This window comes from Ipomoea nil, unplaced genomic scaffold (genome assembly GCF_001879475.1).
Source record: "Ipomoea nil cultivar Tokyo-kokei standard unplaced genomic scaffold, Asagao_1.1 scaffold0869, whole genome shotgun sequence".
NCBI classification, from domain to species: domain Eukaryota; kingdom Viridiplantae; phylum Streptophyta; class Magnoliopsida; order Solanales; family Convolvulaceae; genus Ipomoea; species Ipomoea nil.
The window spans coordinates 820001-835982 of record NW_017617297.1 but is presented as its reverse complement, the minus strand read 5'-3'; the positions used below and the strand labels follow the sequence as shown (position 1 = coordinate 835982).

Genomic DNA, 15982 nt, shown 5'->3' with positions numbered 1-15982 from the left:
TGGTGGTGGCGGCGGTGGTGGTAGTGGTGGCGGCGGCGGCGGTGGTAGTGGCGGCGGCGGCGGTGGTGGTGGTGGCGGCGACAACGGTGGTGAAATAGGATAAATTTATATATAGGATAAAAAATTAAGTTAAAGAAAGGGGTAAAAAAGAAAATAGATTCTAAAATCTATTCCTGAGCGTTCAGTAATAGACTAATACCAGGGGGGGGCCTAGTAATAGCTATTACCGTATTTGAGGTAATAGGCTATTACCAGGAATATTATTCCTGGTAATATAAATGGTTACCAAACAAAGGAATAGGCGTATTACTGTGAATGCTATGCCATTCCTGGCCTATTCCGTGAACCAAACGGGCCATAAGAGCATCCGCATCAGTTGGGGAGAATGAGGGATAATGTAAGAGTGATTAGGAAAGAGAATGTGGGATGGGAGAGAAAAAAAAGAAAAAAAAAAGAGAAAACTGATTTTTTTTTTTAAGATAATAATAAATTAAAGACTGGTCAGGCGCGCTGTCAGTGCGCCTGACGCGCCACACGGGCGCGTTAGTGCATGCGCCCGTGTGGCACTTGGTTGTGCGCAAACGCGCACAGCATCTGTTTGTTTCTTTTCTTTTTTTTTTCCTGACATTATTTTGTGTTTTGCAGGACAAATCTCTTCTCAAATAACCCCACCCCACATTTGTTATTAACCTCACCCAACATAATTGTTCTGACATTAACCCCAAATAAATCACTATAGTAGATGCTCTAAGACATTAACCCCAAATAAATCACTATAGTAGATGCTCTAAGCTATGTATGCACTGACAGCACTGTACAGGGCAGTACATTACATATATATTAGTTACTGTACAGTACTATATATATATATATATATATATATATATATATATATATTAATTAAGGTTTGGATTTTTAATTTTTAAAATTAAAAATTACACTAATTTAAGATTTTAACTAAAAATTAATCGGGGATGGGGATGGAGATTATTTTCAACTCCCAGCCGGGGATGGGGACGGAGACGGGGACTGGGACGGGGAGTATACTCCCCGCCCGCCCCGCCCCGCCCCGCCCCGTTGCCATCCCTAGATGAAGTTTTATTTAATTGAAAAAAAATCCATTAAACTTTCTGATGCGAACCTGGTTGGCCCGATCTTCTCTTCACACTCCAATTACAAAAAATATTGTAGGATGGTTTATTCGGTTGGATGAATTTGAATTGAAGGTTTGATTTAGGTTTGGAAAAGGGCTAATTTTTGGATTTTTATAAGTCCTCGACCACACCGGGTTATAAGGTGATACGTAGGATAAGAATGACGCCACAAGTGGGGTTTTACACTTGATAAGTCAGGTTTGCCATGACCAACTCACAGCCGAACTCATTCCGAGTTCCAGAAAACACTCAGTTTTCTAATTCAAAAATTCTCAACTCTATATTTCATTATGCATGCAATGACCTTAAATAGTCATTAGCAAGCAAATTACAACCACATGAATGAGATAATTATTAATAATATGATAATCTAATCCTAACCAACAAACTAAGATAAACATAAATTATAATATAATTCTAACAAACTAAATCTAAAACAACTTTAAGATAATCATCCTAATTAATTAATAAAACTAATTCTAAAATATTCTAACTTTTCATTGTTGATTCTTGTGCCCACAACACTTTAGCCATAAGTCTGGTTATATTCATTATTAAAATTAAAATACATGTTTATGTTGTAGGTTCAACTATATAATAATCTATAAAATCTAAAATCTAAAATTTGCATTACATCATAGGATTGCGTGTCAAATATTCACTAGGGTTGGAAATATTCTTTTGTAAATAGTCAACTATATACTAAGGACTTTGTGGTTCAATGCTATTCGATTGCTCCCTTAATTGGGAGGTAAAAGGTTTGAGCCTCAGTGGAGGTTATTAATAGTTTGGGTACCTTCCCTTATAATAACAAAAATAGTCAACTATATGAACCGACTTCTAGTGTTTTGCATTAATTTGGTATACAAATGTTATTTACACACAAATGACCATAGGAGTCATTTTCATTAAGTTTTACTACATATTACAAGTTTTTTAAATTTGGACTATTGACAATTCATAAGTTGATTAAGTTGAACTCTAAAACCGCTCATACTCTTGAGACGGGTGGAGAAGATAAATCGTGACAAATTATATCATGGACTAAAAAGGATCCACTTTGCATTGTGTACATATCCTGGTCTAAAATGTCATTTAGATTATATATGTGCATTTAGTTAATATATTATGTGCATGCAGTTAAAATATTATGTGAGTAAATAAATTGAAGACACATAATATGTTAATTACAAACACATAACATGTTAACTATATATACATAATATGTTATTTATAATAGACACATATTTTATTAAAGGAAGGCACATAATATGTTAACTCTAAATTAAACACATAATTTTAGGGTCTACAGTGCAAGATTGATCATGGTCCATGGTATAACAATGATATGTCTCACCTGATCTACATGTCACAAAATGCTTGTATACAGTATCCACAATAAGATCAAATTCATGCATTTTTTTTTTAATAATGGGTAAGATTTAAAGTTGTAAATTTCTTTTTTAATCCTTAGTATGATGGGATCCAACGGTTGCTTCCTTATACTACCATACTGAAAAGTATTATGAGTGCTAAATTCCAAAGTCAATCTCATTCATCCTAAGCTACAATTATTTTCTCTTGTTTTTATTTTTACTAAACGTTTGAACAAAGAAAAAGGATCGCGCCAATGATTATGATCTAGTAGCATAAAGTAACTCTCACAAATAGGAGGTCATAGGTTTGTTCATCGATATTGACCTGTACTACTACTATAATGATAGAATTTGGCCTTATGTCCATTACTATCCTTTTATCCTGTAAAGAAGTTGCTTAGCGGTATATTCTTATTTTTCAAAGAAGTTGCTTATATGCTTCTTTATACTGTCGCTTTTGAGAAAGTCAAATGCCAATCTAAGTTGAATATTTCAAATCCGATCCCTTGTTAATAATAATAATGAGGAATATTGTTGTAATGGCATAGCCCTTGTCCATACTGCTGGACAAAACATACACGTTTCTGATTCGTTTTTGTGTAGATCGGAAATTTGGACGAAGACTAATATAATTGATCCTTGTCCAAATCGAACTCTAGATGAAGGAGGGAAATTAAAACTCAAAAACCAAACTCATTCATTACTAAGCATCTCTCTGCAGTGGTCAACATTATTGCTCCAAATAATTAGAAGAAGAAAGCCCAGACGCCAGAGGGTGGCAAATTATGCTCTGCATCTGTATGCCCCATACATGGTGCATACAGATGCAAAAACGACGTCGTTTTAATAAAACGCGTGTCGCCTCTTAAAAAAAAAAAATCAGGTTCAATTCCCAGCAACAACATATGAACTATAATTCCATAATCGATGAACTATAATTCCATAATCGATGAACTATAATTCCAGAATCTAATCTTATGAACTAAAAATTTCAGAATGAATGAACTAAAATTCCATAATCTATGAACTAAAATTTCAGAATCGATGAACTACAATTCCAGAATCGATGAACTATAATTCCATAATCAATGAACTATAATTCCATAATCTATGAACTAAAATTCCAGAATGAATGAACAATATAATGTTGTTGCTGAGAATCGAACCTGAATTTTTTATAAAAGAAATACGCACGTTTTTTAATAAAACGACGTCGTTTTGGCATCCGTATGCACCATGCATGGTGCATACGGATGCACAGCATAACTATCCCCAGAGGGTTTGACAGAAGCTAAGCTTCATCCACGGAATTTCTTTAGAATTTATAAAATCAAAAATTCAAAAAAAAAAAAAAAAAAAAAAATCACCCCGGACGCTTCACCAAATGAAGACGGCGTTGAATTGTCTTCTTCTTCGTCCAGGCGGCCGGCGTCGAAGAATAATGAGTTGAAGAAGCTAAGACGGCAAGGAAAGGGACAACTGGACAAGCTTAATTAATTGGGCCTAATTGCGTTTTAGTACGTAATAATAATTGTGAGTTATATTAATTTAGAATATGATTAGTTAGAGGTTGTTGTAGTCAAACATGACTTTAGCTCAGTTATCTATTGTATAGGATTAGTAACGTTTGTATTTGTAACTTTGTATTATCCTGTTTCAATTCAATTAGAATTTTAAACCTTAATCTAAAAATATAATAAGTTTCAATGAATGTTATATCCTTGATTTATGTCCCTCTTTTTATATGCATGCTAATAAAGGTATACATTTTACTTTAAATGTTGTACACTTCAATGTTATTAGACAAAATTGTCCCTAATATATTCTTGTTAGACGAAACTACCCTTACACCGTTACTTTTTAATTCAACATTGATGACTCCATCATTATTACCATGCACTTATATCTATCATATCTTCTTCCTATTCTTTAATTATCATTTTATTAAAATCATTATATAATTAATTTAATGGTTAATTATATTTTAATTAAATTAAATTTCTATGAATGGTAAATCATATGTATAAAATACATATATTATTTATGTATATATAATTCGAATTATAATTTAATTATTTATATTTATCAATGTTTTAATATTGGGCATGAATGCGCCTACAAAATGCTAGTAATAATAATAACCACCACTAATTTTGAAAGAAAAGTGTTGAGGTAGCGGCTAGCAAAATGACTTCTTGTGAAATGTATCCATTTGCATGTTTTTCTTGAATGGGAAATGGTCAAAAGATGTTGTAATTTCGGTGTAACTTATATCAATCTTATCTGATGTTCATAATCATACAAAGAAGAAGGAAAGACAAGTGAAAACTAAGAAGTGGATGAAGGTACTTTGCATGGCCGGATTTTGAGGCATGCAAGTGTTTAAAATGGGTAATAGCACAGTGTCTTAATTTTTAGAGAGCATAATATTTACACCGTTAATAATTATTTGAACTAAAAATAATATATTTATCGTAGGAACTGTGATTTTTGCATTCAGTTGGTGTACACCGTTCATATTTATTTGAAATAAAAATTATATATTTTACTGTATTGATTTTAATGATTGCGCTTATACTTTTAGTAAGACTTTATTTATTTATAAAACAGGGCAAAAAAAAAAAAAAGTAAATACCAAAAATGGTCCCTCGACTATAGCTAAATTCACAAATTGATCCTCGACTTTTAATTTAAACCAATTAAGTCCTTAATTTTGCAATTTTAACACAATTTGGTCCTTTGTCTATTTGACCGTTTGTTGACTGCACTTTTTTAGGATATATATGTAATTTCATGGTCCATCGTCGATTTTTTAAGGTTCTGGTTGCATTTCTAGACCGCACTGTTACATTTGAATCCACTGCCGGCGCTGCACCCCATGCCGGAGAGATTATAGCTTTTGATAGATAGATCGTCGAAGTCTCTGGAGTGGCTCTTCGAGAAAGCTGTGACTCCAAGCGATGTAGGCAAGCTGAACCGGCTCGGGATCCCCAAGCAGCAAGCGGAGAAGCACTTCCCCCCTCCGAAACGGCGCTGTCACCTCCAAGAGCGTTCTCTAAGCTGAACCGGCTTGTGATCCTCAAGCAGCAAGCGGAGAAGCACTTCATCCTCCGAAACAACGATGTCACCTCCAAGAGCGTTCTCTTGAGCTTTGCACGTGAAACTACATATATATCCTCAAAGATCGCGGTCAACGAACAGTCAAATAGATGGAGGACCAAATCATGTCAAAATTGCAAAGTTAAGGACTTAATTGGTTGAAATTAAAAGTCGATGACCAATTTGTGAATTTAGCTATAGTCGAGGGACCATTTTGAGTATTTACTCAAAAAAAAAAAAAAAAAAAAAAAAAAAAAAAAAGACCCTGGCAGTACTCTGCCACGCCAATTTGCAAGTATGTTTGTAGCTAACTTGTAGCTAATCCTTGTCGTATACATGAAACCTTCAAAAACTACATTGTTCCCAGCCATCCATATTTCATGCAAAACTGACACAACTAACTCCCAAAATCTTGTTGAAAACTCTTCAACACCTTCTCCAACCATTGGATAAAATTTAAATCATCATCTGCAATCTCAATTATCCCACTTCACGCCAAACTTGATTGGCCAATTCACATTTAAATAGCACATACATGATAGTTTCTTCAAATATATTGCATATTTGGCATGCGTTTTAATTTCTATCTTCACTCTCTTCTTGGTAAAAGAAAAAGTAGTGGGCAAGATGTAATTGATAGCTCTCCGAATAAAATTGCGCACCTTCGGAGGCACTCCTAATGTCCCTATCTTACCCAACTAGAGAAGGCCCTAGGTTATATTCACCAATGAGATGTTTATAGTGGTCTCGGATTGAATATAAACCCCTTAAATTACCCTGCCAATACCAGTTATCTTCGAATGAAGCACTAATAGGTGTTCTCAAATTAGCCTCCTCATCCCTACCCTAAAATAAGTCGTTGAGGGTATCCATGTTCAATACTCGGACGTCTTGATCTATTAATTAAACTACGTTACTCACCCTTATGTCTCAAAACTCAACTGGGGGTTTCGTCTAAATGCTCGTACATGAGTTATCTAGAAGCCACAGGTGCCACCAATAGAAGTCTCTTTACCATTTCTTATCCTGCGTCTCACACCACTGGTCATAAGATCCTGGGTCGCATGGATACTCTTCCAAACATAACTTGGGTTATGTCCCACAATGTTGGGCGAAGGCCCATAAATGCCAAGTCTACCACCCGGTGGTGGCTGGGGATTGTTGGGCAGAGGTTGGTAAAAGGTAAAAAGGTCAAGTCTAGCACCTTTTCGAAAATGGGATGCGTTCTATAAGAAAATAAAGTTACGTCTTCGCTACTAGCTATAGCTTTTGGCGTAAGTAGTAAGCGCTTGATCCTAACAAGTGGTATCAGAGTCAGGTCATGGGTAAGATTGGTTGAATTAGTGCTAGGAGGGGGGAATTGTTGGGCGGAGGCTGGTAAATTCGGTGTATCTTATATCAATCTTATCTTGTAGGAATCTGTTTACATATTTGTGTTGTCCTTGCTGTGTAGCTATTTTGTACATGTATTGTGTAAGGATGAAGTTGCTCTTCTAAAGTGATGGAGTCTTCTTGTTGAGAACAAATGGAATAGTGGGATGGAAGAGTCCTCTCATGTATGGAAGAGTAATATCTGGCCCCTTTTTGCTCTTTGTTTTCCTGATTTTATAATATGAGAATGAAAATTGTGAACGTTGGGTAATGAATTGGATAATTAATGAGGATTTACTATAGGTATCAATCGTTATACCCTGCATCACGGCACACATAGCATTGTGCGCTCCGCGTCTCCCAAAACGACGTCGTTTTAGTAAGTTATGTAAGGAGTTGGCGTGATTATGTGTATTTGATTATACAATTATGTGTATTTAATTATACAATTATGTGTATTTGTTTATACAATTATGTACGTTTTTTATACAATTATGTACATCCGAATCAGGAAATTTATGTGTATAATGTTAAGAGTTTATGTGTATTATGTTACAAGTTTATGTGTATTATGTTAAAAGTTTATGTGTATTATGTATTATGTTAGATTATGTGTATTATCTTTAAAAAAAAAAAAGTATGTGTATTTTGTTATACAATTATGTACATTCATGTATACAATTATGTGTATTCTAATATAAAATTATGTACATTTTTGAACATGAAATTTTTTTTTAAAAGAAAATTAACCGCCAACACAGGACAGCGAAATTTCAAAAAAAAAAAAAAAAAAAAAAAATCTGAAACGACGACGTTTTGCACGATATAAATTGCCCTCATGCACGATATAAATTGCCCTATAGGTATTAATATGGAGTAAGTGGGTAATTAATTGAAATGGGTGGGGGTGTTTTCTGAGGAAACGGAAGAGAGGTAAGAGGTCTAATATGAGGCTTATTATGGGTAATTAATAGGGGGGTATTCATTAGGATTAAAATAGGGAAATAATGGCTGATTTATTTGGTTTGGTGGGTATTTGTTTTGAGGGTTACGGGTGGTTTAGACGGTCCGATTGAAGCTAGGCGGTCCAATCGGGACTAGGCAATTCAATTTGGTTCTCATATTGGGTATCCATCACCAATCATTAAATTAGAACACATTTTTCAGTTAATATGAAATTAAGAAAAAACAAACAAACAATCAAACGAAAAACGATTAGCCAGCAGATTTAGATCATTATGCTGTTCATTTTCTTCTTGTTGTTTTGTAAAAGTTGATAATGTGTGTCGTCTAGTGTTGCCTCACCCGGGGTTAACCGTTCTGAATTGTTAAAACAAAATGTTATAAATTCATAAATAAACATATACTTTTAAGAATATAATTTAAGTTGTTAAACCAAAAAAAAAAAAAAAAAAAACATATTTTTATATGTGATTTTACAATTAAAATTTTAGCTATCACAAAATATTTCTGATTCAATTAACCAACTTATCAACTATGATTTTAAGTAACTGTTAGTTAACAAGCCCAGCCGTTGCTATACATTTTAAAATTGCCTTTTAAGTTTTACTTCTTAAAATACCAACCATTATTTTATTTGACTCTAAATTATGACCATGTTTGGTAAAATAGTTAGCTTATTAATCAAATTTAGTTTATTTAATCACTATTAATTGTTTGACTTAGTTAAAAAATCAATATAAGTGTTTGGTTAATTAGTTTTTTGTAACTTCAAAAATGCTAAAATTCAAAAAACTGCTGAAAGAAATTTTTTCAATTAGCTTTTAATTTTGAGAAAAAAATTATACCAAACAGCTAACAACTAATTTACTAAACATTTTTCTACAATCAGCTAATGTCATCAACTAGGTATACATATTCTCTAATTAACACAATCAGCTAATAACAATTTACCAAACAGGGCCTAGCTATATGTATTTAAGTAATTCGTAATTTCTTTCTTATTTTTTAAACTAGTATTTTCTATGCGCGATGCACAAAAATAAGTGTCAAATATTAGTACTTTATATTAAAATTTTAAATTTATTTAGATTTTAGATATTTATATTGTTTTTAAATAATAATAATAATAATAATAATAATAATAATAATAATAATAATAATAATAATGTAAAATATTTTTATAAATTTTATATTTATATTTTAAGAAATAACTAATATATGTATATATATAATTCCAATATATAATGTGTATATATTATTATTATTGAAGAAGATAAATAAATAAATTATATATATATATATATATATATATATATATATATATATATATATATATATATATATATATATATATATATATATATATATATATATATATATATATATATTGTGGATGCATGTGCATTGTAACAATAGTGAAAAAGATAACGGGAGTTATAACGGTAGAGGTATATTTGTCCAAAATAATGCATCATACAACTCTTATAGAATAGTGTATAAAAAATGTAATGGAAAAACAGATATAAATGAAGGGTATAACATTCATTCACACTTATTAGTTTTTAGATTATGAAGAATAATTGGGAGCAACCTAACCAAGCTAGTTGGTGATGATGTTGTTAATCACAAGGTTTCAAGTTCGAAGTTCGACTTCTAGTGGGAGCAACCTATTGGCCTTCTTGATTTGATTCGATATGCTATAAGTAATCTAGACTGATTTATCTCTTTGTGATCCTTTGTCAGCTAGGGTCACAAGATGATGCTTAATTACCTTCATGATTTGAGCTCGTCAGCTATGAGTAACCTAGGTTGATTTACCTCTTTGTAGTCTTTTGTCCACTAGGATTACAAGACATGATTTCCTTAGTGCACACATTTGAATAGTGATTGCAGATTTTCCTTTTTACCCCAAAAAAAAATAAAAAATGAAGAATAACCGGTGAATATAAATAGATTTGTGTCTCATAAATAATCTCGCATTACTTTAGAGAGAATAACATTATATTTGGGAGAAGAATAACATTATATTCTTTCTTTTAACAAGTGTAGTTGAATTGAAACTACTTGCACGAGATCTAACTTTTTGGAAGTTACTGAAGTTAGGACATTTATATATGAAAAGTCCAGAGATCTATCGCAGGTCATCAAGTATTCAGGCGATATGATATATACATGTGGATCTGCGTGGAAATGATAATCATGGTACCCGACTTAAAAGCCAAGTCAACCTAGAATTTGCTTATAAAAAAGTTAATCTGTCATACAATAATAAAAAACTTACTTCTTCAAGACACTTTCACATCTGTCTCATCATTATAAAAAATAGTACATGTTTGGGCAACCATCCAATTGGCTTCCTAGTTCATTTCTTCATTAATATATATATCAATCCACCCTTCAACACCACATATAACATTTACCAACCAATTCAAACATCCATGGCTAAAATGAACATTATTATTCTCATTACAATCTATCTTATGTCCTTGATTTTCACGGCGGGTTCAACTCCGCCGGAAGATCCCATCAAATGCACCATTAACAACACCATGAACTGCACAATCACCAACTCCTACGGCGCCTTCCCGGACCGCCGCGTCTGCCGCGCCGCCGAGGCCGCGTACCCGAAAACCGAGGCGGAACTCGTGTCCATAATCGCCGCCGCGACCAAGCAGACGCGGAGAATGAAAGCCGCGACTCGGTTCGCGCACAGCATCCCCAAGCTGTCGTGCCCGGAGGGGGACGGCGGCCTGCTCATAAGCACCAAGTATCTTAACCGGACGTTGGCGGTGGACGCTGCCGGCATGACGATGACGGTGGAGAGCGGAGTGAGTCTCCGGCAGGTGATTGAGGAGGCGGCGAAAGCGGGGCTGGCGCTGCCTTACGCGCCGTACTGGTGGGGGTTGACGGTAGGTGGGCTTATGGGTACGGGCGCGCATGGGAGCAGTTTGTGGGGAGTTGGGAGCTCCGTGCATGATCATGTGATTCGCATCCGGATTGTCACGCCGGCCACCGAGAAAGAGGGATACGCCACCATTCGAACACTTGAACAGGGTGACTCCGACATTAAAGCAGCCAGGGTTTCTCTTGGAGTCCTTGGAGTTATTTCGCAGGTAGTATATATATACTCCATCCCTCCTATTTTGTATTTTGTGTTTAAAAAAAAAAAACTTTGGATTAAAATTATTTTAATTCAACTTTTTCATAATTTTAAGTTTTGTATTAGTATATCGTTGTTGCAAAAATCAATCTAGGCGTTAGGCACCCCTAAGTCCAGACGAATTACCCCCTAGACAATCGTATAGGCAGTCGATCGCCCGACATGACCAAGTTTGCGGCAAACTTTGACGAATTCGGTCGAGTTAGCCGAGTCGGCCTTGCTAATTTTTTAAATTATATATATATATATATATATATATATATATATATATATATATATATATATATATATATATATATATATATATATATATATATATATATATATATATACTCGCTTTGTCTCATTTTATGTGTTTGGTTCGATTAACGAGGCTTGACTAAAATTATTTTTAATTCAATTTTTCATAATATTAAATTTAGTATCAGTATACAAAATTTATATATTTAGAAACTACACTAGACGTATTACTCGTATTAAACAAAAAAAATCAAATTTAAAAATTAGTAAAAAAATACTAAAGAAAATAAACAAAAAAAGAAAGAGTTGATTTGACCCATGAATAGTAACTAGGACTGATAAAATGAGACAGTGGGTATATGATTAGTATCATATGAGAACTAACCTTCCCATGAGTCGGCCATTAGAACTAATCTCATCCATTAAAAAATATAGATCTATGAATAAGATTAATTTGAGGGATTAAAAGAGTGTGTGTACATATTAGATATTATGGTGTGTGCATATAAAACTTGTTTTGTTTTTTTTTTTAATAGTTAGCCGCCTAGGCGGTAGACACTACTCTACCGCTCAACAAGTGTCTAGCGCCTACTGAAATCATGATTAGTACTTTAGTAGTATATATATATATATATATATATATATATATATATATATATATATATATATATATATTTAGAAACTATATTAAAAGCATTATTAAATATAAGCATATTAAAAATACTAAAAAAATTAAGAAAAAAAAAGAGTTAATTTGATCAATAAATAGTAAACATGAGAAGTCAAATGAGACATGGTATAATATATACACACACTGACACACACAATGAATAGGGATGGCAATTTCAATTCGCCCCGCGGATATCCACCCGAATCCACCCCGCATGGATCGGGTTTTTTTGGGTGATGGTGGGTGGTGGGTCGGCGGTGGGTCTTAAAAAAGTAAACCCGCGGTGGGTCGGGTTGGATTCGGGTTCTATGTACAAAACCCTCCTAGAACCCCACCCGACCCACCATGTGTTTGTGTATATATATAATAGTAAAATAAGTACTAGTATGTAGTTATTTATAAAAGTTTATATAACTTCGTGTATCTTTTTACTATTTTTTATATCTAAACTACTAAGTTTAGTTTTAAAAATTAACAATTTAGTTATTATATTTAAATATTTTTATTATTTTATATTTTAATATCACTAATGAATTTTATTATTTTATTATGTGTAAGTAATTTAAATATTATTTTTTAAAAAAATAATAAGATGATAAATGGTGGGTACCCGCAGTGGGCACCCGCACCCGGTGGAGGTGGGGGTGGATTTTGAAAAAGTCCACCCGATGCGAGTTGGAGGAAGGGGTGGGTGGAGAAAATATAAGATGGGTCGGGTGATGGATGAAGCCCTCTCCGACCCACCCGACCCATTGCCATCTCTAACAATGAATAATACGGATACTGGATCCATAACGTTTTGGAGGTTAGCTAGGTTCCAATATAATATACTCATCAATAAATTTTAATACAAGTAATATGTAGTAAAGAATAATTAAAATTATTATTTAAATTAGGAAAAAGTGTTAAATAAATTCCTTTAAGGCGTTCAAATAGAGTATTTGAACTCATTTGAAAAATGTTTAATTTATACCCTTCAAATTGGTAAAAACATGTAATTAAATTCTAAAGTGACATATTTAGCAAATTAATTACTATTGGTGTGTTTGACGTACCGCAACAATTCTTTAAATAAGGGCTGCGGAAGTTTTTTTTTTTTTTTTTAATTATTACTTTCTGCGTTTTTGTTTTTAAAACTGTGACTCTTTAGTTTTAAAGGGTCGTAATTTCTTATTAATTAATTTATAATTGTATTACCGCACATTTTTTTAACCAAACATTACATTTTTTTAAAGAAAGGTTGCGAAATGTCTAATTTATATGTTTTTAGCTTTTTTGTACTAGTATATGTATTTAAGTTGGATAATGAAGAACAATTTGATTTGGATTCTAGCATAAAAGAGTTCGAATCAAACACTCTATATATCTTTTACAATTATGATGATAATAATTTAGAAGAATATATTTATAAGTTATATTAATGTTTGAAATTTTAAGATTAAAATTATTTTAAAAAAATTATAAACAACAAATAAATTAATTTTTTTGTTTTACTTTAAATAATAAATATAGCTGTAAAATTTTGAGATATAATATAATATTGGATGAAAAAGGTGAGAAATACCAACCAAGAAAAAAATATTTCCAAAGAGGACATTTGGGAAGTTTGGTGAGCAATATGTTTTCCATTTAAGCATAAATTTTCAAAACTTTTACACTTTCTATTAAATTTGAATTTTAGTACGCACGTGCTATTCAAGTACAATAAGTCAATAACTTATCTCCCCACTTCAAAGTTCAGAGATAGGGTGTAAACAAATGTTTTTTTTTTTTTTTTTTTTTTTTTTTTTTTTTTTTTTTTTTTGGGTACCTTGAAGCTAACAAAAAAAAAAAAAAAATCAGTCTTTATCGATTGTAATAATTACACCCAAATACTTTTACATTTAAATTTTTAAAATAGTTTTTCAATCTTTTATTTGAACAATGAATAATTTTTAATTTATAAAAGTTTTCATTTCATATAATTAAGAGAAAATTGTAATTTATGCCCTCGCAAATATGTCAATTATCAATGTCACCCCTGAATTATTAATTATGTAAATGTTGTCTCTTAATTTTCAAAACGTGACATATATTGTCTCTCCCCTAATAGGAAGAAGGAAAAACATTGTTGTCGGTGGGAGGAGAACAAACGAAGAAAGAAAAATTGATTTGAAGAAAAAAAAAAGTGATATAAACAGAGAAAACGACAGGTAACCACATTTACACCACTAATAATTCAGTGGAAGAGTAATATATGTCACATTTTAAAAATTGAGGGACAACATTTACACACTAATATTTCAGGAGTGACATTGAGTTCTACTGACTCTATTACAATGTAGCATCTGTTTGTGCATACTTTCTCAACCTACCTCTCATTTGAGAGAGTCACATAGGTGCCATTGAGCTACAAGCTACTTGACGTACACCTTATGTATATCTTTGATACAAGAGGAAATTTCAATTTTTGTCCTATGACTACAGGGGTCTTGTTAATTTTAGTCCCCGACTTTCAAAAGTGTCAATTTAGTACCTTGACTATGCAATTTTTTTTCAATTTTGGTCACTCCGGCCAAATTGCCGGACAAATTTCGCCAGAAAATATTAATGGTTAAAAAGTTGAGGGTATTTTAGTCTTTGCATGTCCTTTTTTCTTCCCTTTTTTTCGCCAAATCTGTAGAAATTCGTCGGAGAAGATGGTTATAGCCGGTGGCATTGAGGTGTTTGAAGGCGACGGAAACTTTCGCCCTTGTTATGCGGCTATACCTAATACCCAATTACGCTATTCAATGTCTCCGGAACGCATCGAGTAACAAGGCTCTGCTTCACTGCAAATCTGCAATGGCGGTCTCTCAATAGAAAAAGAACAAGACTCTGCTTCACTGAAAAAAAAAAAAAAAAAAAAGACATGCAAAAAGACTAAAATACCCTCAATTTTTTAACTATTAATAATTTCTGGCAAAATTTGGCCAGCAATTTGATCGGAGTGATCAAAATTGAAAAAAATTGCATAGTCAAGGTACTAAATTGACACTTTAATTTGAAAGTCGGGGACTGAAATTAACAAGACCCCTATAATCATAGGATCAAAATTGAAATTTTCTCTTTGATAAAACATACGGAGTAGTATATAACTTTATAAAACAAACGACATTATAAACCAACATCATTGTAAAATTTCTCTAAAGTTAAGTATATAAGTATTTGTTTATATACTAATGTTAGGAATGAATGGCGTACGTATGTTTTGAAGGTTACTTTCAAACTAGAGCCACTGTTCAAAAGGTCCATATCTTTTGTGGAGAAGAATGATTCAGACTTGGGGGATGAAGCACTTAGATTTGGATTCCAACATGAATTTGCAGATATCAAATGGTTTCCCAGCCAACGCAAAGTTCTGTATCGCGTTGATGATCGCGTCTCTACCAACGCCTCAGGCGACGGCCTTTTTGATTTCATTGGGTTTCGAGCCAGGACATCGCTTTTACTCGCAGTTATAAGGAGTACAGGTTAGCTATCTAGCTTTAATGTATTCTAAATTTAATGAATTACAGTTTTGTTTCGAGTTAGGTATGGTAAGATCACAGACCATACACCTTCACACTCTTACTTGTATTCCCTTAACTTAATCAGAGGAAGCTCAGGAATTAATTGGTGATGCCAATGGGAAATGTGCAAGTGAAGTTGTGACAACTACCGCCACGAAGGTAGCAGCATATGGACTCACAAACAACGGTATGTAGGATAATGAGTTAATACCAGATCCTCCGAGTGTGGTGGTTTCGTCATGTTTAGTCTTAAATTTTTAAATTGATCACCTTTGGTCTTCCGAGTTTCAAATTTTGACCAGTCATAGTCCTTCCGTTAACATATGTTGTCGGTGAAAAATAAGGATAAAGGAGTCGTTTTATGTTCAATCCAACCAAAATAATTAATTTCCCTCAAGAATTATCCCTAATCTCCAAAA

The 15982-nt window shown here is 33.0% G+C and overlaps 1 protein-coding gene across 1 annotated transcript in view; it reads left to right on the top strand.

Moving 5' to 3' along the window:
* The first annotated feature begins 10398 nt into the window (after nucleotides 1-10398).
* LOC109178731 (probable L-gulonolactone oxidase 6) overlaps nucleotides 10399-15982 on the top strand; it is a 6929-nt gene continuing 1345 nt past the window's right edge. Inside the window, exons 1-3 of the mRNA XM_019328271.1 lie at nucleotides 10399-11076; nucleotides 15269-15524; nucleotides 15649-15750. Of these exons, the coding sequence (XP_019183816.1) occupies nucleotides 10402-11076; nucleotides 15269-15524; nucleotides 15649-15750 (1033 nt within the window). The 5' untranslated portion in view covers nucleotides 10399-10401. The remainder of the gene's footprint in view (nucleotides 11077-15268; nucleotides 15525-15648; nucleotides 15751-15982) is intronic.